The 21,121-nt window shown below is 45.0% G+C and overlaps 1 protein-coding gene across 1 annotated transcript in view; it reads right to left on the bottom strand.

Annotated features, from left to right (window-relative positions):
* LOC124620161 (nascent polypeptide-associated complex subunit alpha, muscle-specific form-like) overlaps positions 1-21,121 on the bottom strand; it is a 75,798-nt gene that overhangs the window by 13,915 nt on the left and 40,762 nt on the right. Inside the window, exon 2 of the mRNA XM_047146831.1 lies at positions 20,096-20,384. Within this exon, the coding sequence (XP_047002787.1) occupies positions 20,096-20,384 (289 nt within the window). The remainder of the gene's footprint in view (positions 1-20,095; positions 20,385-21,121) is intronic.

The raw sequence follows: 21,121 nt of genomic DNA, 5'->3' as shown, positions 1-21,121 counted from the left end.
GGAGTGCGACTCTATATTGAGTCCTTGCAATTAAGTGTTGTTCACTGTGTTGGCCGCCACACTTATTGTGCGGTGTGAACGGACAGAGTTATAGTTAAACGCCTGAGAGTTATAGTTAAATGCCTGCGAGCGATTTTTGAGTGGCATTGCGGTGGACTGGTTATATGACCGGTGTACCACGCCAATAGTTAGACTAGGGGCGGATAGGAGTCCTTGACTTCATCACGGCGTAGGGAGAGTTTGCTTGGCAAAGGTCAATCCAGATCGAACGAGAGTTATCTTATTTGTCAGCAGTGAGTGGCGCAGACAGCAGTCATTGCAGCTTATGGTATTGTGCGCTACAGCTTTTGCGAGCCCCATATTTCCTCCACAACAATACATTTCACTGCATTTCACACGCGACGGCCTCGACCGTACCTAGCAACATTCTAACGGATAATTATTCTAGTTGAGTAGGCGCGGCTCTCAGCCATTCTGCCAAGTCAATAACAAACTTTGTATAGAAATTGCATTAGCGAATCCTATCCTTAAGAGGTAACTTCACATTCTGAAAAGAACCCGGAAATAACTTGTTCAGTTCATAACTAAAAGTGACATTGTGATTTCTCAGAATTTTTGCAAAATAAATAATAATTTTCGTTAGTTTCATGTTTTTCTTACACTAACTAGCACTACTCCAGTACTCAAGTATGCCACTAGTTACATAAGAAATTTTGTGAATTTTTGTGTCATTTCCTTACAGTGGACGACTCCAGAAGATATTTATTGCTGAAAGTTTTTCAGGCATTTCTCTTTAGAACGTTAGGAGCGTCTGTCTGATTTCTGTAGTAGTGTGGGGGTGGAAATTGAATCTTGCAGGAGCCACAGAGTAAAGGGTACATCTCAGATTAATCCGTTGCGCAGAATGACAGAATAGCACCCGCACGCTCACACTTACTACATAAAGTTCATTCCGAACGTGCCGCAAATAGTCGCGCTTATGATCTACCTCAGACGCAAAAAGTTTCCGTTTCATTGAATAAAAGAGTAACTGAGCTCTTCAACACTGAAAAAACATTGCTTCGTCAGCCTTTCCTTACGTGCTACGACTTAGTGAAATCACTTATTCTGGCAGTTGATGCCTCGTCCCATGAGATTAGTGTGGTTCTATCCCCCATCGCATTTGCTTCCAAAACTTTGAACAGTGTTCAGATTAATTGTAGTTAGCTGGAGAAAGAAGCCCTGGCTATAATATAATATAATTTCATCATTAACTGTATGACAAAAGAATTTTCCTGGTTAAGGACCATAAGCCTCTGACTGCACTGTTCCGTCCGCCGAAACAAGTTCCAGATAGCACGGCTCAAAAGCTTCAAAGTCAGTCGTGATTAATGTCAAACTACCCGTAAGAAATTCTGTATTGTCCGTGGACGCAAGACGCAGTCGCCGACACATTTTCTCGTTTACCTGTCGGCACAGATGCAGCATTCGATGCATCGGAAGCTCCTCGTTTACAAATTGATTCTTCTGTTTCTCAAGCGCTGGATTCTTTTCCTACTGCTTTACGGCGGCTCGCAAGAATCACGGAGCGTGACTAATTACTACGTTTGCCAAAAGATTACATTCGCAAAGGTTGGTGTTGCTCTCTGAAATGTATTCCCGATCCCTTAGTTCAAAGATACTTTGTGCACTGAAACACTGAATGATGTGATTCTGCTTCACACGCCTAACGAACAGACAAGAAAATGGCTCTGAGCACTATGGGACTCAACATCTGAGGTCATCAGTCCCCTAGAACTTAGAACTACTTAAACCTAACTAACCTAAGGACATCACACACATCCATGCCCGAGGCAGGATTCGAACCTGCGACCGTAGAAGTCGTGCGGTTACGGACTGAAGCGCCTAGAACCGCTCGGTCGCCGCAGCCGGCGAACAGACAAGAGTCTCCGCCTCATTACAACATCAGGTCTTATCTCTTCTATATAAAAATCATTGGCGAACAGTACGCATTAAGCAGTTTGTGCACCAGCATTGTACGTGGCTTGGTATAGATAAGCAAATGGAACGTGTGACGGAACAATGTCGCGCTTGTGCAGACAATCAGACCACTGTGTGCCAAGAAATTTTCTCCTGGCCACATTTTGATTCTCTATGGCAGCGCCTCCATATAGACTTTGCCCTTTTGCAAACCTGTTGGTTGATTATCGTCGATGCCTACAGCAAATATATTTTCCTTATCCCGACGCATTCGACGATGGCCGCTAACACTATCAAGGCGATGTCAGCAGAGCACCATTCTCGCCACAATCTAACGGCGAGGTCGAATGTTTCGTTCGGACGTTCAAGACGCAAATGTCAGAACTTCCAACATCACATTAACATGTAGATGCCCCACTGATGTTTCTGAATTCATATCGTACTTTGCCTGATCCTGACATTTCACAGGCAGAACGTTTGCATGGGAGACGCCATCGGACCTTGCAGCGTTTGCTTTGTTCTCACCGCTCTGCTCCAGCTTCAGACGTAACCACGAAGTTTCACCGGAACGTCAGAGTTCAATATCAAGTGTACAGCAAACCAAGTTTATAGAAACCCGGCGTTGTTCTCAGATCAGCTGGCAGAGCGCAGTATACTATTCGCGGCAGCACAGGGCAGCAGCAGCGCCACCAAAATCAGCTATGGCTCCGTGAATTAAGTGGTCCTGCCGTAGATCAAACTGTTTCAGATTTCTTCACTGCACGACGTCCGGCCGCCGTCCTGCGGAGCTTACCGAGCGGATGCCACCAAATGCCGTTGCCGCCAACGCCGCAGGCCGCCTCCCCCATGTATATCGACGCCGTCATCGTCAGCTAGTCGCCGGCACCCTCTGCAGCGCCCTCCGTTCTCTTACCGCCGTCGTATGCGTACTGCCCCTAGTTGTCCGGGGGCAGTTTCCCTGGTGCTCGGAAGACGCAATAAAGGGACGCGAGTTGGTCTGCTCTGCCAAGCAACCAGCCGCATCTTTAGAGACCGGATTATATAGGGTGACCAGACGTCCGGATTAACCCGGACATGTCCTCCTTTTTAGCTCTTTGTACGGGGTCCGGGCGGATTTTTACAGTGTCCGGCTTTTTCGCAAAGGTGAGTGTAATACAGTTAAATTTACAATTCGTCCCGTTCTATTGCTGTTTTCTTAAATACTTTAACTATTGGCACAGCCTCCGTGATAAACACGCACGAAGGCGGTGTTATAGGTGGCACCAGGTTCGTCGATGTTATCGTTGATCGACCTATAAGCGAATGTAAATATCGATTATTTAAAATTTTCGTTTCGTATCTTCGCTTTGTATTGGCTGGGCTTCCTGTAGTGCACGTGTAAATTGTGAGTGTAATTTTTAACCGAGTGAGTTACGTAAAACATTTGGCTATGCCTAAACGATGTCTTTTCCTGCAAATAACCGACTTTAAGAAAGGGAGAAATGAATTTGAAGCGGAATGTAAGATATGTGGAGCTGGAACGTACGTGTCAGTGGCAAATGAAGGTATGAAATAACTCGACATTTTAACTGTCATGATTTTATTTCATTGTTTCACAGTCATTAAATTTATTTGTATTCGGAAGGTTAAAGTGCAGTTCACATGTCGTCAGCTGCTGCTTGAATTGTAGATGCTGGTAGCGGTGCGTCGAATGATGGGAGGTGAATGGTCTTCGCTTTGTAAACAATTCCGTGTTGTTGACATAACAAAACAATTGACGCCATACTGTCACCACAATCAATGTCTTTAATTTTTTTATATTGCTCTGGGAATCACCACCTGACCACCAGTAACAATTAACTACTAGTTTTACCGGTAATTCCCGGCAGTCACGTGACTTGTCCAAAGCTGACGGGTGGTATCCTCATCTGCAGTTGACCCCTTTTATGTGTCCTCTTTTTTCTTCCTTTGTCCTCCTTTTTGAATCTGTTTGTCCTCCTTTTTAAACAATTGCATCTGGTCACCCTGGGATTATATGCATCGTAAAAACTTAAAAATATGCATGCCAATATGCATAAAAAATTCTTAAAAATGCATGAAAAGTGTTGAAATATGCAAGATCAAATAATTAAAAAATATGGTAGTTACCGCTTGCATTATATCTCAGAGTCGAACGTGTGGATGTCAATTACGAGGAAGAGCGCCGGTCACGCGAGAAGTCGGTACATTTAGAACGCTGATATCATTTTCTGAATACTTTCTGGTAGAGTTTAGAAAGGGAGCCTTTCCGGGATTCTTTTCTAAAAATTTGCAAAATGGGGTCGCATACCGTGTTTCAAGAATTCTTGCTTCTTTGCTATTGTTGTCGGTAACAAGCGGATGCGATGCGGGTGAGTCGCAGCGGAACAATCGATATGTACAGGGCCAACTTCGAGATATATCGCACGCAGAGGGGCACGCTCAGAAACTCCGTAATATTTTATTAAAAAAACAACATACAATCATGAATTTTTTGAACAGCATTAACTTTTAAGTAGTACTATTGGACCAAAGCATCATTTACAATTTATTTTACATTTTTCTGTCATTGTAAACAAACGACCAAGTATTGTTCCAAATGTTAGGTAGTAATATTGTGTCTTCTATCACTCAAAACACTTTTATAAGCAGAAAAAGACCGTTCTACATTCACTGAGGTAGCTGAACAGTATTTGAATTTGGGTGAAATGTCAACGAGTGCCGATTATCCCAAGTTCTGGCAGCACCAGTAAAATCGTCAAGTTATTGTGTTCAAGCTGTACGTTGTCGAACGCCTCATAAAAAGATATGAAGACGATATCCACCTGTAGGAATGCAAGATCTAGTGGGGATAACACCGAATAAAATCTTTTCCGGCTTCCAGCCTCATCAAGTGGTTAATGTGCCACGAGATTTCAGCCATGTACTCCTTGCCCATTCTCAAGTGGAATGACTGCTGATGTGTTGTTGGTGCGCCATTATATACTCTGGCACCGGCTAAGACGCCACTGGGGCTTACGGCGTCACCATATATGGGCATACGTTGATTCCGCATTTGAAGCGCCTGCTTCAACCATGAGATCGCTGGGTCTAAAGTGGAACTGTGTTGTAGGCCACCTTCTCTATTAAAGTTGTCACGGATTTTTATTTCAGTGTCATCTTTGATCACACTGTCTCGGAAGCAGTGTGAGCCACGAGAGAAGTGTCGTAAAATTTGATCTGGTGACCGTTTTCTACACCAAGCTCAGCTAATGTAGGCTTTTTGGGGTGGCGTATGTGGCAAAATCTCTCGTTCTCTTTCTGCAGTGCTTTGCAGTGCGCACTGTTAGTGCGACATTAGATTGGCCCCACCCACAGGGTGCCTTACAACCCGAGATGTTTACATAAGTGCCTCATTTTTGATGGTCTTGGCACTTGCTGGATTTATGACAGAGGCCTATAGGTAGATGCTTAAGCCATTGGTTGGCTCTGAGCACTATGGGACTTAACTTCTAAGATCATCAGTCCCCTAGAACTTAGAACTACTTAAACCTAACTAACCTAAGGACAGCACACACATCCATGCCCGAGGCAGGATTCGAATCTGTGACCGTAGCAGTCGCGCGGTTTCAGACTGTAGCGCCAGAACCGCTCGGCCACCCCGACCGGCTTAAGCCATTGGTGCGAGCCACCATGATTTTCAGGGCTCCTTCAAATATCTGAATATTACGGAGACCATTAAAAATCTGTCAGTTTTTAGAACACAAATGAAGTTCATAAAATGTACTTTGAGTGCGGCAGGTCTTATATCGGACAAACAGGGCATACTGTAGCACACTGCAAAGAAGCATAAGAGGTTTACTGCCTGCGCTACCCCGACAATCCACTTTAGCTGAGCATGATTTACATGAAACGAGCCATTTTCATAAAAGTGGGGGCTTCAGGTGTGAGCGCATGAGAGATTTAACACCACCTATTACTCAGCTGAGACGATAACAGGGGTCTGGAGGAAAGACGAACAAGGTGTTTCAGCTGCCTCTACAATTGTCGTTTTATGCAACCCGCAATGTTAATGCTGGTCATCATAAAGAGCGCACGAAATTTTTCATATTCTCTCGCTCGCTACGCGCAAATTACTATTCCTAAAGAAAAAATGAACGGGACCTTTTTGTAGGAAATTCAATGTGGTTAAATTTTGTGCTGGGATACGTTTTCGCTTGAGGTTAGGGTTTGCGAGTTATTCTAGAAAAACATACAAAACTGACCTTCACATGCACCTCCACCGCACATTCATACCTCACCATTCAGGATTTCTAGTATGTTGTTCATGGCACTCCCTCCTACCACTTTACAAAAATTTCCCATTACATCAACTATTTCCGATATTCGAACTTCTTTGTCTCTATTGATTAGTCTATTACGGCACCCGATAGTAGGCTACTTCGATAACGTGATAGTAATTAACAAGAAACGATTTTTGAAAACGTTAAGCTGAAACTAATTACGTTGACAGTTCGATCCAAACTTAAGCCTTGCAAGCACAGTACTTTCGAGTCAGAAGGCCTGACGAATACAACTATCTAATTGTTTAGTTCACACTGTTGAAACTCACAAATTTGTTAGGTACAATTTACATAAATGTCAATTTTACGATTTGTAAGTGCCAGTGGGGGTTGAGTGTGGGAATGAGGATTCGTTTCGAAGTCACTTTTGTACGTTTTTCTTTAATAATTAGAAAATTACGCCTTCTAGCAAAAATTTATCCTAGTAAAAAAATTAAGTACATTAAATTTCCTACAGAAAGGCCCTGCTCATTTTTTTCTGTAAGACTAACAGTTTGACTTAGCGGGCGAGAGAAAACGGAAAATCTCGAGCTGATATAACATTGCGGGTTGCATAAACCGACAGCTGTAGGGGAAACTGAATCAAACTGTGTTATTGTGCCCGCCATCCTTCCCCCTCTTTCTGCTGATTGATATCATTCATGTAAGATTGTGTGAGTGGTTTCATTTCAAAATTTTCATAGGGAGTGAAGTTTGTAATGTAGAATGTGAGTTCCGTTAACCTAATCTGGTGAAGGGGGAGTTTGGTCAGTGTCGATCTGAAACCACAGATTTGACGCATTCAGTGCGCTGCCTCAGTCAGGTCTCCACAATGAAATTTCCTATCTCCTGTGAATTAGCATCCGAGTGGTGCGAGGGAGCACGCTGAGGAAGCTTTACATTTTGACGCGTGATTCGCATCTCTTTTGCTTTTTACCGATTTGTGAGATTAAATAATATGTTAGTACGGTGTGCATTGTTCCTTCTGAACTGTCACCACTTATCGTACAATGTGGTTTGGTTTTTGAACTAATTGCTTATTAAATTGAACGCGTGTTTTTCTCACAAAAATGGCTCTGAGCACTATGGGACTTAACTTCTGAGGTCATCAGTCCCCTAGAACTTAGAACTACTTAAACCGAACCAACCTAAGGACATCACACACATCCATGCCCGAGGCAGGATTCGAACCTGCGACCGCAGCGGTCGCGTGGTTCCTGACTGTAGCGCCTAGAACCGCTCGGCCACTCCGGACGGCCTGTTTTCTCACAATGTGTGCTATATTTTTTCCATCGCATTTAACATTATTTAACCAGATTTCCGAAATTACAGCAATTCAGACTTTCGTTCACTAGATACCTACGTTTTGCTAACGTAAGACTGAACCTCTCCTCAAAAACTCGAGTGTTAAACACATGCCCCACCTGTGTCATTTCCGTTTCTGCTCCTTTGCGGTCCCTATGTTTGAAACCTTATGGAGGTGTGGCTTCGGAAGGAAGACGAAATGTCTTTATACCGACTTGACCAATGTGCGAGGGCCGCACCATATGATCTTTCTTTGTACTCGATTCTTTGTAGGATTTCAGTGTACTCCGTTTTTCTTATGTTAAGGGGCCATATGTTTAATTTATTCTCATGAGAGGGTACTGAATATTGAAACACAGTTACGTTATGGACCATTAATATTTGTGATACAACTATTTTCTTCGCGTATGTGCTTATGATAAATGTACCTTTGTTTAAAATTAAACTGGCATTTTAAAATTAACGAATCTCTTTGTGGTTTTGGTTTGATAATATAATTCCGATCCGTGCTCCATTTTGTATGACCGAGCGAGACGACGTAGTGCTTAGTGCGCGGGACTCGCCTTCGGGAGGACGACGGTTCAAGTCCGCGTCCAATCATCCAGATTTAGGATTTCTATGATTTCTCTAAATCATTGCAAATCTTGATTGTTCTTGTGCAAGGGCACGGCCGATTTCCTTCCCCAGGCGTGAATCATTTCCAATGTGATCTCCAAATCCAGTGACTTCGATGTAAAAGTTACGTTAAACCCATAGTTTATTTTCCATTCTGTATGTAATGACGCAAATCTACTTAAGAGACGAGGAATATGCTAATTTTCAGACGGATTGAGTATATCAGCTCTGCTGAGAAATCCTAATCTTGTTATTTTCCTTCCCGTTCCGTGCGTTAAGGACGGGAATCGAAGTCAAAGAACACAAATCTGCTGTTTCTCAGATGGTTCAACATTGTTGACATTGTATTACACTGTAATTACCGGTAACATATTTGCTCCAACAAAAGAATGAAGGCTGCGAGAATAAAGGCTGCGAGAATAAAGACTGTGTAGGCCACGCTATTTTCTGCTGATATAGCGTCTTTGACACTAGGTTAATAAAACTTTTTACTGTGGCTTGAGGTACTGCAACAGGAAGACATATCGTCGGAGCAGATCTAATTGTATTGTTGCACGGCAACCATTACAGAATTCGAGAATTAAATTGATTCAAATGCTTATGCGTTACGTCTTGTGAACAGAAATACGAAAGAGGTTGTTTTGTTAAAGAGAACTATCGCATAAGTAAATATGTATTCAAAGGTCAGCAATTTCATCATTATAACAACTTTGGAAATTTGTACTTCCAGTTTTCACGGAGGTACGATTAGGCATTCGTCTCTGCGGCTTTTTGAGTGTTAGTTCGAACTTGCATGGAGGTCCTGTTCCGTCGCAATAGGCCATCTTTGCATTGTAATTGTAGTTTACCAGTATTTCCCCCCAGTCCCCTCCCGCAAAATTGAGACGACTACTTTCGTACATCCCAGCATGTGCTACGAATATGGGTGGGCACGTGAGAAATAGACTTAAGTAAGCTTTTCAGGAGAGCGGTGTTCAACAGCAGTGGTGCGGAGTCTATAGCTTCGTATCGCTACGGCGACTGTAGGAACTATATCATACTAATAAACTTGTTAAACATAGGCGTAGCTGGACTGTCCTGAAAGCTTAGATCCACTTGAAGGCACTATTAATTAAGGGGAAAATCTTCTTTGTGAAACACATTAATATTTAACTTAATATTCGTTCCAACTGTAATGTTTCAAGTTTAATATTCATTAAAATAAATAGCAATTTCAGTTTCTCTCCCTTTATTTTCCTCCCGACTCCTCAACGAGAGTTCTGTGTGTGTTCCCTTTATAAGATTATAAGGTCAATTTAAAGAATATTGTGTTTTCAGATCCCAAGCCTAGATCAGTAGCGTCACCTACGACTACGTGTTTACTTCATTATCCTATTATATGTTGCGCAAGTTACCGTCACTAGCACGTATTACAACCTCTATTCCAGATGCTAATCCATACATATTATACAATGTACGTACATGTGTTTTACGTCTGTTCCTAAAGATCGATTTTAATCAAACTTGGTACGCATGTCACTTCCTGTCTGGAAAGAATGGCTGTTTGGATAAGAACCACTCACATAGCAAAGGCGTGGGGTGGGGACGAAAAAGGAGTGTAGCCCACGATGTGTGAATACCAAGGCTTTATGCATCCCAGTATTTGAGAAAGAGAGAAGTTAGTGAGTTGCAACAAACTTTACACATAATTGCAGTCCTTAATGAAACTTTGTCTCACTGACAACCCCCACATAATGACGAAAGGATGAGAAATTTATCGCTTACTATATTTTCACTGTTCACGCAGTAAAAGTGCCGCATCAAGCATGAGGTTTTAATTTATTACTTATTTACTACTAACTGTATTCTGATGCATTTTGCAGACAGTATTAACATATACCATTGAATGTACTGCAAAATTGTATAACTGCATGACATATAGTTCAGGACATAAGATGTCATAAACAACGGGATGCGAGAAAACTGCCACACCATGAATGACGTTTTAATTTATAACATCTTTCTACTAGCTCTATTCGGAATACGTTTCGCAGACAGTATCGAAATATGCCACTGAATGCACCTGCAAAGTTATGTTACTGCACTGCACATTGTTCTGGAGGAATGACGTCATAAAGATTGAGCTGCTTAAAAACGAAACTACAGGGGGAAATTCGCTACAGATACAGGTGAAATATAAGTACAAATATGTGTGAAACATGTTACATATATACGACATTTTGTGACATGCACGGGTAAAAGCTCCTCGTAAACTGCACTGCACATTGTTCTGGAGGTATGACGTCATAAAGATTGAGCTGCATAAAAACGAAACTACAGGGGGAAATTCGCTACAGATACAGGTGAAATATAAGTACAAACATGTGTGAAACATGTTAAATATATACGAAATGTTTGTGACATGCGCGGGTAAAAGCTCCTCGTAAGCTCCAGACTCGATTTCAACCAAACATTGTGTGGGAAGAAATATTGCTGTTGGGGTAGGGGTGATAACTTGGTGATAGGGAGAGAAGGTGGGGAGGAGAGAATGACCAGAAAAGGGGAAGGAGGGGAAGGACACAGTTAGGAGTTGGATAGAGAGAGAGAGATGGAGAGAGAAAGGAAAGAAGATGGAAGTGGGTGGACTGAGAGAGGAGGGAGGAGCAGATGAAGAGGGAGAAGGAAGAGTAGGAGGGGATGGCCAGAGAATGGAGAGAGGAAGAGATGGACGAAGGCGGCAAATACTCCATTTGTATTAACCGATCAAATTAATTGTTTAACAATTTACAGAGTCAAATAGATGACTTAAAACACTCACCACCACCTTATGATGATGTCCGTCCCCATAGCTAAGTGGTCAGCCTGACGGATTGCCGTCCTACGGGCCCAGGTTCGATTCCAGGCTGGGTCGGGAATTTCCTCCGCTCAGGGACTGGGTGTTTTGCTGTCTTCATCATCATTTCCTCACCATCCGGCACGCAGGTCACCCAATGTGGCGTCGAATGTAATACGACCTGCATCAACGAGGGCCGGACCTGCCCCACAAAGGGCCTCACGAACAATGACGCCAAACGCTCATTTCCATTTTTACCTTATGATGATTCTTCTTCACAGTAAAACGTACTTCCAGAATCACACGCAGACATATTGCAAATCTAATAATTAAGTTTCAGTCACAAATAGATTGTAGCGCTAAATATATCTGAGGTCTCGTATGCACCGACGTTTGGCAACGCAAGCACCTTCCTCCACCACAACGTTTCCACGTTACACTAAACATTACTTGTGAAAAAAACCTTACAATCGCACAAAATTGTGATCACGAAGCGTGCCCTATCCGCGAACTGCTGGGTAGCCGCTCCCGTGCCAGCTGGGAGAGACCTGCACCCGTGCTGGCCACGCCAGCAGCTGCATGCGCATCCCCCAGCATGCACACGTCAGCCCTACCGAACGTGCCTGAGGTCAGACTGTCACCAAGCAGTCAACGAATCAATTTACTTTGGGAAAATAATCGTCCAGCGCGAACACCCGTCATATTGAGTCTTCTCACACAACATATAGGTCCTCTTCTGTCGCCGTTCACCCAGCACACTGGTTTCTTCGCTATTCACTCATCCAGGGAGCGCTGCAGCCAGGAATTCTCCCCATAGCTGCAGACAAGAGTCAGCAGGTAGGAGCATTCTTTGTGACTAAGCGCTTGTCATTGTCTAAGCCGAAGCTTCTAGTCGACAGAAGTTCCGTGTCCACTCCTACTGCTGTCCGCGACACATTGCAGGGACAAGCAGTCGTGATTTTGACGTATTGTTCTAACTGCAATTCCACCCCGGACATAGGCTCTCCCCAGTGTAAAACATCCACTTTACCCATCTGAGATGAAGCTATTGTTGTCCTTACACCTCGAAATTCTCACTCGAAATGTAGCTTTCTCCCTTTTATATGAGCTATTTTTGAAGACAAAAGAAATCGGAGCATATACGCGTTTTCATATCGCTAAAGTATCGTCACCTGATGAGAAAATACTTAGAGAAAATATACCTTATGCCTTACTGTTGGGCGGCCGCTGTGGCCGAGCTGCCGGCCGGTGTGGCCGAGCGGTTCTAGACGCTACAGTCTGGAACCGCGCGACCGCTACGGTCGCAGGTTCGAATCTTGCCTCGGTCATGGATGTGTGTGATGTCCTTAGGTTAGTTAGGTTTAAGTAGTTCTAAGTTCTAGGGGACTGATGACCTCAGATGTTAAGTCCCATAGTGCTCAGAGCCATTTGAACCATTAAAACTGTGTGCCGGACCGAGACTCGAACTCGGGACCTTTGCCTTTCGCGGGCAAGTGCTCTACCAACTGAGCTACCCAAGCACGACTCACACCCCGTCCTCACAGCCTTAATTCTGCCAGTATCTCGTCTCCTACCTTCCAAACTTTACAGAAGCTCTCCTGCGAACCCTGCAGACTAGCACTCCTGAAAGAAAGAATATTGCGGAGACATGGCTTAGCCACAGCCTGGGGGATGTTTCCAGAATGAGATTTTCACTCTGCAGCCCCCAGGCTGTGGCTAAGCCATGTCTCCGCAATGTCCTTTCTTTCAGGAGTGCTAGTTCTACAGGGTTCGCAGGAGAGCTTCTGTAAAGTTTGGAAGGTAGGAGGCCAGATACTGGCAGAATTAAGGCTGTGAGGACGGGGTGTGCGTCTTGCTTGGGTAGCTCAGCTGGTAGAGCACTTGCCCGCGAATGACAAAGGTCCCGAGTTCGTGCTTGGTGATAGTCCCTCCGTCCTCTGAGCGTTCAGAGTATGGATGCCAAGGGTGGGCGTGCAGCGGCCAGCTTGGCCAGCGTGGGTGCAGGTTTGTCCCTGCCGGCATGGGAGCGGCTACCCAGCAGCTGGTGGATGGCGCACGCTTCGTGATCACGGGTATTTGCCATCGCAATGTTTTTTTCACCAGATATGTTTAGTGTAAGGAGGAAACTTGTCGTGGAGGAGGCTGCTTGTGTTGTCAAACGTCAGTGCATACAAGGCCTCGGTTATATTTAGTGCTACGATCTATTCGTGGCTGAAATTTAATTACTTGATTTGCAAAATATTTGTCTGTGATTCTGAAACATCGCAAATATGTTTTCCTATGAAGAAGAATCGCTATAAAGGTGGTGATGAGTGTTTCAAATGGTCTATTTGACTCCATAAATTGTTAAACAATTAATTTGATACGGTAGTGCAAATGGACTATTTCCCACCATTTTGATATCTCAGTTCTGCCAGCATGCCCTTTGCCCTCAGCATTAGCCAATAGGGACGCGGAATTCTGAGGAGAGATGAAAACCCCATATGCATGTCTGAACAAGCTGATTCACACACAAACAGCAAGTAGCCACTCCTCACAGCTTTACTTCAGCAGAAGTACTGGAAGAAGCAATGCTGTGAGGACGGGGCGTGAGTCGTGCTTGGGTAGCTCAGACGGTAGAGCACTTGCTCGCGAATGGCAAAGGTCCCGAGTTTGAGCTAGGGTCTGGCACACAGTTTTAATCTATCAGGAAGTTTCAAGAACGAAGTTTATTCTTGTATGGTGTATACGGAACAGCTGCTAGCATGAGTTTCTTAGAAGTAGATACCTTAGGGGTTGCGGAGCAACTCAAATCGCTTGATACGGGCAAGTCTTCAGGTCCAGATTGTATACCGATTAGGTTCCTTTCAGATTACGTTGATACAATAGCTCCCTACTTAGCAATCATATACAACCGCTCGCTCACCGATAGATCTGTACCTACAGATTGGAAAATTGCGCAGGTCGCACCAGTGTTTAAGAAGGGTAGTAGGAGTAATCCATCGAACTACAGACCTATATCATTGACGTCGGTTTGCAGTAGGGTTTTTGAGCATATATTGTGTTCAAACATTATGAATCACCTCGAAGGGAACGAACTATTGATACGTAATCAGCATGGTTTCAGAAAACATCGTTCTTGTTCAACGCAGCTAGCTCTTTATTCGCACGAAGTAATGGCCGCTATCGACAGGGGATTTCAAGTTGTTTCCGTATTTATAGATTTCCGGAAAGCTTTTGACACCGTTCCTCACAAGCGACTTCTAATCAAGCTGCGGGCCTATGGGGTATCGTCTCAGTTGTGCGACTGGATTCGTGATTTCCTGTCAGGAAGGTTGCAGTTCGTAGTAATAGACGGCAAATCATCGAGTAAAATTGAAGTGATATCAGGTGTTCCCCAGGGAAGCCTCCTGGGACCTCTGCTGTTCCTGATCTAAATAAATGACCTGGGTGACAATCTGAGCAGTTCTCTTAGGTTGTTCGCAGATGATGCTGTAATTTACCGTCTAGTAAGGTCATCCGAAGACCAGTATCAGTTGCAAAGCGATTTAGAAAAGATTGCTGGATGGTGTGGCTCTGAGCACTGTGCGACTTAACTTCTAACGCCATCAGTCGCGTAGAACTTAGAACTAATTAAACCTAACTAACCTAAGGACATCACACACATCCATGCTCGAGGCAGGATTAGAACCTGCGACCGTAGCGGTCGCTCGGTTCCAGACTGTAGCGCCTAGAACCGCACGGCCACTTCGGCCGGCCTGTATGGTGTGGCGGGTGGCAGTTCACGCTAAATAACGAAAAGTGTGAGGTGATCCATATGAGTTCCAAAAGAAATCCGTTGATATTCGATTACTCGATAAATAGTACAATTCTCAAGGCTGTCAATTCAACTAAGTACCTGGGTGTTAAAATTACGAACAACTTCAGTTGGAAAGACCACGTAGATAATATTGTGGGGACGGCGAGCCAAAGGTTGCGTTTCATTGGCAGGACACAGAAGATGCAACAAGTCCACTAAAGAGACAGCTTACACTACACTCGTTCGTCCTCTGTTAGAATATTGCTGCGCGGTGTGGAATCCTTACCAGGTGGGATTGACGGAGGACATCGAAAGGGTGCAAGAAAGGGCAGCTCGTTTTGTATTATCACGTAATAGGGGAGAGAGTGTGGCAGATATGATACGCGAGTTGGGATGAAAGTCATTAAAGCAAAGACGTTTTTCGTCGCGGCGAGATCTATTTACGAAATTTCAGTCAACAACTTTCTCTTCCGAATGCGAAAATATTTTGTTGAGCCCAACCTACATAGGTAGGAATGATCATCAAAATAAAATAAGAGAAATCAGAGCTCGAACAGAAAGGTTTAGGTGTTCATTTTTCCCGCGCGCTGTTCGGGAGTGGAATGGTAGGGAGATAGTATGATTGTGGTTCGATGAACCCTCTGACAAGCACTTAAATGTGAATTGCAGAGTAATCCTGTAGAGGTACGTAGATGTAGATATCCCAATAGGCATCAACCATCTCGGCAGCTACTTATCAAGCTCTTCAACGAGTTATGTGTAAGTGGTAGGCCGGCCGAAGTGGCCGTGCGGTTAAAGGCGCTGCAGTCTGGAACCGCAAGACCGCTACGGTCGCAGGTTCGAATCCTGCCTCGGGCATGGATGTTTGTGATGTCATTAGGTTAGTTAGGTTTAACTAGTTCTAAGTTCTAGGGGACTAATGACCTCAGCAGTTGAGTCCCATAGTTCTCAGAGCCATTTGAACCATTTGTAAGTGGTAGTGTAACATACAGACAACACAACAGAAGGAAACAAGCGACGACAGAAGAACGGGAAAATAATCTTCTTGCTGCTGCTGCAGTTGATCCGCACGTTAGCTCCTGCGCAATCTGACAGCAAAGTGGCATGAGTCACACAAGTGTCCTACGCATTCTCCATCGATACAGGTTCCATCACAATCACATCTCTCTCCATGGAGAGCTGCATGGAAACGATTATGAAACTCGTGTTCTCTAAATGGGTATTAAGACAGGGTACTCCAGATGTGCCATTTATCTTGTTTAGTGATGAAGCCACATTTATCAATCATGGGCTTCGTCAGATGGAATGTCAGCTTCCGTGAAGTGTAAACGTGTGATGTGGGATAGTGAACCATCAGATCATACACCCGTTTTTCATAGACAGAACACTGAACGCTCACAAGTAGCGCAGCCTCCTAACAGACCATCTGCCACAGACGCTGAAAGACGTTCCTCGGCAGACTAGGACGACCCTGTGGTACCAATATAGAGGCTGTCGAGCGTATAATGCACGAAGTATTACAGCACGTCTTCACGAATTGTTTCCAAATTGTTGGATTGGGCGCAGAGGACTTGGTACCTTGGCCAGCCCGTTCCCCGGATTTGAGGGCTGTAGATGTATTTGTGTGGGGAAAACGGTTCAAATGGCTCTGAGCACTATGGGACTTAACTTCTGAGGTCATCAGTCCCATAGAACTTAGAACTACTTAAACCTAACTAACCTAAGGACATCACACACATCCATGCCTGAGGCAGGATTCGAACCTGCGACCGTAGCGGTCGCGCGGTTTCAGACTGTAGCGCCCAGAACCACTCGGCCACTCCGGCCGGCTTTGTGTGGGGAAGGAAAGACGCTGTCTACAAGGACATACTAACTATACCCGATGACATTCAACGATATATTATTACAGCCTGCTCGTACATCTCCGCTTAAATGTTAGTACGCGTGCAACAGGCGTTTCATACTAGACCGGAAGCGTGTATTGCCGCTGCCGGCGGTCATCTTGAAGGCGACCTGTGATGGTCAATTGCCTTGTTACTGGTCAGAATCCACGTAGCTAGTATGTGCACTTCTATTGTTCTTTAGTGAATGCTATCGTATTTACTGTACAAGTTTTCAAAATACGATATATCGTGAACGACTCGCACTAGAATCCTACAAGAAACGCCACTGACATCCTAACTTACACTAATTTCTGTCTGTTAATGCCAATAGGTATCGTTCCATTTAAATAAGTGCATGTTTGCACAAAACATACGCTTTCGAAGTAGGGTGGTTTGAAAAGTTCTCGGATTCTCCACGAGAGATCAGCGCTAGCGCAACGAGTTGTTCACTTGATGTTCATTGGACTGTTGCCTGTAAACATATGCCACGTCAGTGCTCTTGGAAGAGAGCTGTGGCGGTGATGTGGCTCTGTAGCTGTTCCTGCATAGTAATTTGCGAAGATGGAAAAAATCGACATTCGAGCTTCGATTAAGTACTTCGTAAAGGAAGGTATGAAAGCAGAAGACATTCATGCCGATTTCCAGAATACACTGGGGGACTCTGCTCCTTCATATTCAACTGTTGCCAAGTAGACAAATGAATTTAAATTTGGTCGGGAGAACTCAGATGATGTTCCGCACAGTGGTCGCCCAAGATGTGTCACTACTCCAGAAATCACTGCAAAATGGCTCTGAGCACTATTGGACTTAACATCTGAGGTCATCAGTCCCCTAGACTTAGAACTACTTAAACCTAACTAACCTAAGGACATCACACACATCCATGCCCGAGGCAGGATACGAACCTGCGAACGTAGCGGTCGCGCGGTTCCAGACTGTAGCGTCTAGAACCGCTCGGCCACCCCGGTCGGCGAAATCACTGCATCGCCAATGGAAAGTGTACGACGTTGCTCATTCTTGCCAGATGTAATCTGAAATGGTACATCACATTTTAAATGAAGAATTAGAAATGAAAAAATTATCTGCAAGATGGGTGCCACGACTCTTGACACGCGCCCGCACACATGTGCCGTCGCCATCGCAAAATTACACGAACTAAGTTATGAATTGTTGCCACACCCGCCTTATTCACCTACACTGATGGCCATTAAAATTGCTACACCACGAAGATGACGTGCTACAGACGCGAAATTTAACCGACAGGAAGAAGATGCTGTGATATGCAAATGATTAGCTTTTCAGAGCATTCACACAAGGTTGGCGCCGGTGGCGACACCTACAACGTGCTGACATGAGGAAAGTTCCCAACCGATTTCTCACACACAAAAAAGCAGTTGACCGGCATTGCCTGGTGAAACGTTGTTGTGATGCCTCGTCTAAGGAGGAGAAATGCGTACCAATTCCGACTTTGATAAAGGTAAGATTGTAGCCTATCGCGATTGCGGTTTATCGTATCGCAACATTGCTGCTCGCGCTGGTCGAGATGCAATGATTGTTAGCAGAATATAGAATCGGTGGGTTCAAGAGGGTAATTCGAAACGCCATGCTGGATCCCAACGGCCTCGTATCACTAGCAGTCGAGATGACAGGCATCTTATCCGCATGGCTGTAACGGATCGTGCAGCCACGTCTCGATCCCTGAGTCAAGAGATGGGGACGTTTGCAAGACAACAATCATCTGCACGAACAGTTCGACGACGTTTGCAGCAGCATGGACTATCAGCTCGGAGATCGTGGCTGCGGTTACCATTGACGCTGCATCACAGATAAGAGCGCTTGTGATGGTGTACTCAACAACGAACCTGGGTGCACGAATGGCAAAACGTCATTTTTTCGGATGAATCCAGGTTCTGTTTACAGCATCATGATGGTCGCATCCGTGTTTGTCGACATCGCGGTGAACGCACATTGGAAGTGTGTATTCGTCATCGCCATACTGGCGTATCACCCGGCGTGATGGTATGGGGTGCCATTGGTTACACGTCTCGGACACCTCTTGTTGACATTGACGGCACTTTGAACAGTGGACGTTACATTTAAGATGTGTTACGACCCGTGGCTCTACCATTCATTCGATCCCTGAGAAAATCTGCATTTCAGCAGGATAATGCACGACCGCATGTTGCAGGTCCTTTACGGGCCTTTCTGGATACAGAAAATGTACGACTGCTGGCCTGGCCAGCTCATTCTCCAGATCTCTCACCAATTGAAAACGTCTGGTCAAAGGTGGCCGAGCCACTGGTTCGTCACAATACGCCAGTCACTACTCTTGACGAACTGTGGTATCGTGTTGAAGCTTCATGGGCAGCTGTACCTGTACACGCCATCCAGGCTCTGTTTGACTCAATGCCCAGGCGTATCAAGGCCTTTATTACGGCCAGAGGTGGTTGTTCTGGGTACTGATTTCTCAGGATCTATGCACCAAAATTGCGTGAAAATGTAATCACATGTCAGTTCTAGTATAATATATTTGTCCAAATGTTCAAATGTGTGTGAAACCTTATGGGACTTAACTGCTAAGGTCATCAGTCCCTAGGCCGGCCGGAGTGGCCGAGCGGTTAAAGGCGCTACAGTCTGGAACCGCACGACCGCTACGGTCGCAGGTTCGAATCCTGCCTCGGGCATGGATGTGTGTGATGTCCTTAGGTTAGTTAGGTTTAAGTAGTTCTAAGTTCTAGGGGACTTATGACCACAGCAGTTGAGTCCCATAGTGCTCAGAGCCATTTTCATCAGTCCCTAAGCTCACGCACTACTTAACCTAAATTATCCTAAGGACAAACACACACACCCATGCCCGGGGTAGGACTCAAACCTCCGCCGGGACCAGCCATTTGTCCAATGAATACCCGCTTATCATCTGCATTTATTCTTGGTGTAGCAATTTCAATAGCCAGTAGTGTAATATGGCACCGTCAGACTCCCATCTCTTCCAAAAACTGAAAATTTTTCTTGGTGGACAAAGAATCACTTCAGACGAAGAATTGATAGCCGGAGTTGACAACTATTTTGCAGGCCGGGAGGAAACTCATTTTCGAGATGGGATCAAGACACTGGAACATAGTTGTACCAAGTGCATTAATCTACAAGGAGGCTACATTAAAAAAAAAAAGAAATATTCGAGAATTTTTTAAACCACCCAATCCGTTGATTGGCTAACATTACGAGTCCTTGACTATCAATACATTCTGTGAAATCAGCACGTCAGTCACACTTTCCATTTCCGCAACATTTGAGATGGAAGTTTCAGGTTATTCACCGCGTATAAAGGCGTGCCAGCAGCCTATTAGGAATCATTCCACTTGTCAATCGCCACGGAGTGCTTGGTCGAAAGCTCGTGGCTTTTCGCCATTTGATGTTGCTGGAAGCAGTGCGAGGCGTGACTTACTCGACTTGAAAAGCGGCGAGCGGCGCAGACCGAGAGCGGCTCGCTACAAGACGTCGCCGGCGCCGGCGTCGACGCGCCGGCTGAGCAGCGTGCCGGCGTCGCGACGGCCAAGTTGCGCGGGGCTGAGTCCGGGGCCGGCGGCGGCTGTGGCGGTCTTACACAAGTTGCCGCCCCGCGCCGCCCGCGCCACTCGAGCGCGAAATTAACCTTTGCAGAAGGCGGGCGAGGGAAATGAGATGGAGCGTCGCCTAAACGTCTGGCCTGGGGGCAGTGCGCGCGGCCACGCCGCCTGCGATGCCGCCGTATTGATTCCCGTCAGCAGAAAGTAATCCCGCCTCTGCTTTGCCAGACAAACTTGCAGTCGCCAGTAGCGGCCGACTGCCGTGCTTTTGCCCCCGCAGCTCTCCGGACGGACGCGTTTTTGCCAAAACTGCTTACAGAGGCCAACTCGCGCCGCCTTTGCCAAGTCTCGCTGCTTGCCACGAGACAACCCGAGCCGCAATACGAGACGGGCGACTTCAGACTGCCTACCAATTTGCGAGGCTCTGCTCTTTGGTACCGTCGAGCTGCTTTATTTCTTATCATTAAACCGTCTCCACCCCCTTCCCATTCTTTAAACCTCCATTAATGGTGCGCTAATTCCGGACACGGTAACTCGCGCGGATGACAGGTGTCTTCCACTACATAAACCGTGTAGGAGAAAGTCGAGAAAAGTGTTCGATCAGACATATTTCTATTTTTTAAGATTAGCAGCATTTAATACTTTTTTTGCGTGGGATCAAAAATTTAAAAAACCTCTCTCACACCGGCCTGATTTAGCTTCATTGATCAGGATAGTAAAAACATGCGTATGTTAAGGGAATTTTCATTCACAAAGCAGGCTTATCACAGTCACACAGTTCAATACTGTTCTATCCTGATTAAATTGAGCTTAACTTAAATTCCATAATGTAGTGAAGCAATTTCGAAGTATCGGTGGGACGAAAATTGTCAATCGATCTCCTGAAAACATTTGTAATAATTATT

This window comes from Schistocerca americana, chromosome 6 (genome assembly GCF_021461395.2).
Source record: "Schistocerca americana isolate TAMUIC-IGC-003095 chromosome 6, iqSchAmer2.1, whole genome shotgun sequence".
Lineage (NCBI taxonomy): Eukaryota > Metazoa > Arthropoda > Insecta > Orthoptera > Acrididae > Schistocerca > Schistocerca americana.
Note: the sequence above shows the minus strand (reverse complement) of the source record. Positions and strands in the feature narration are given on the sequence as shown.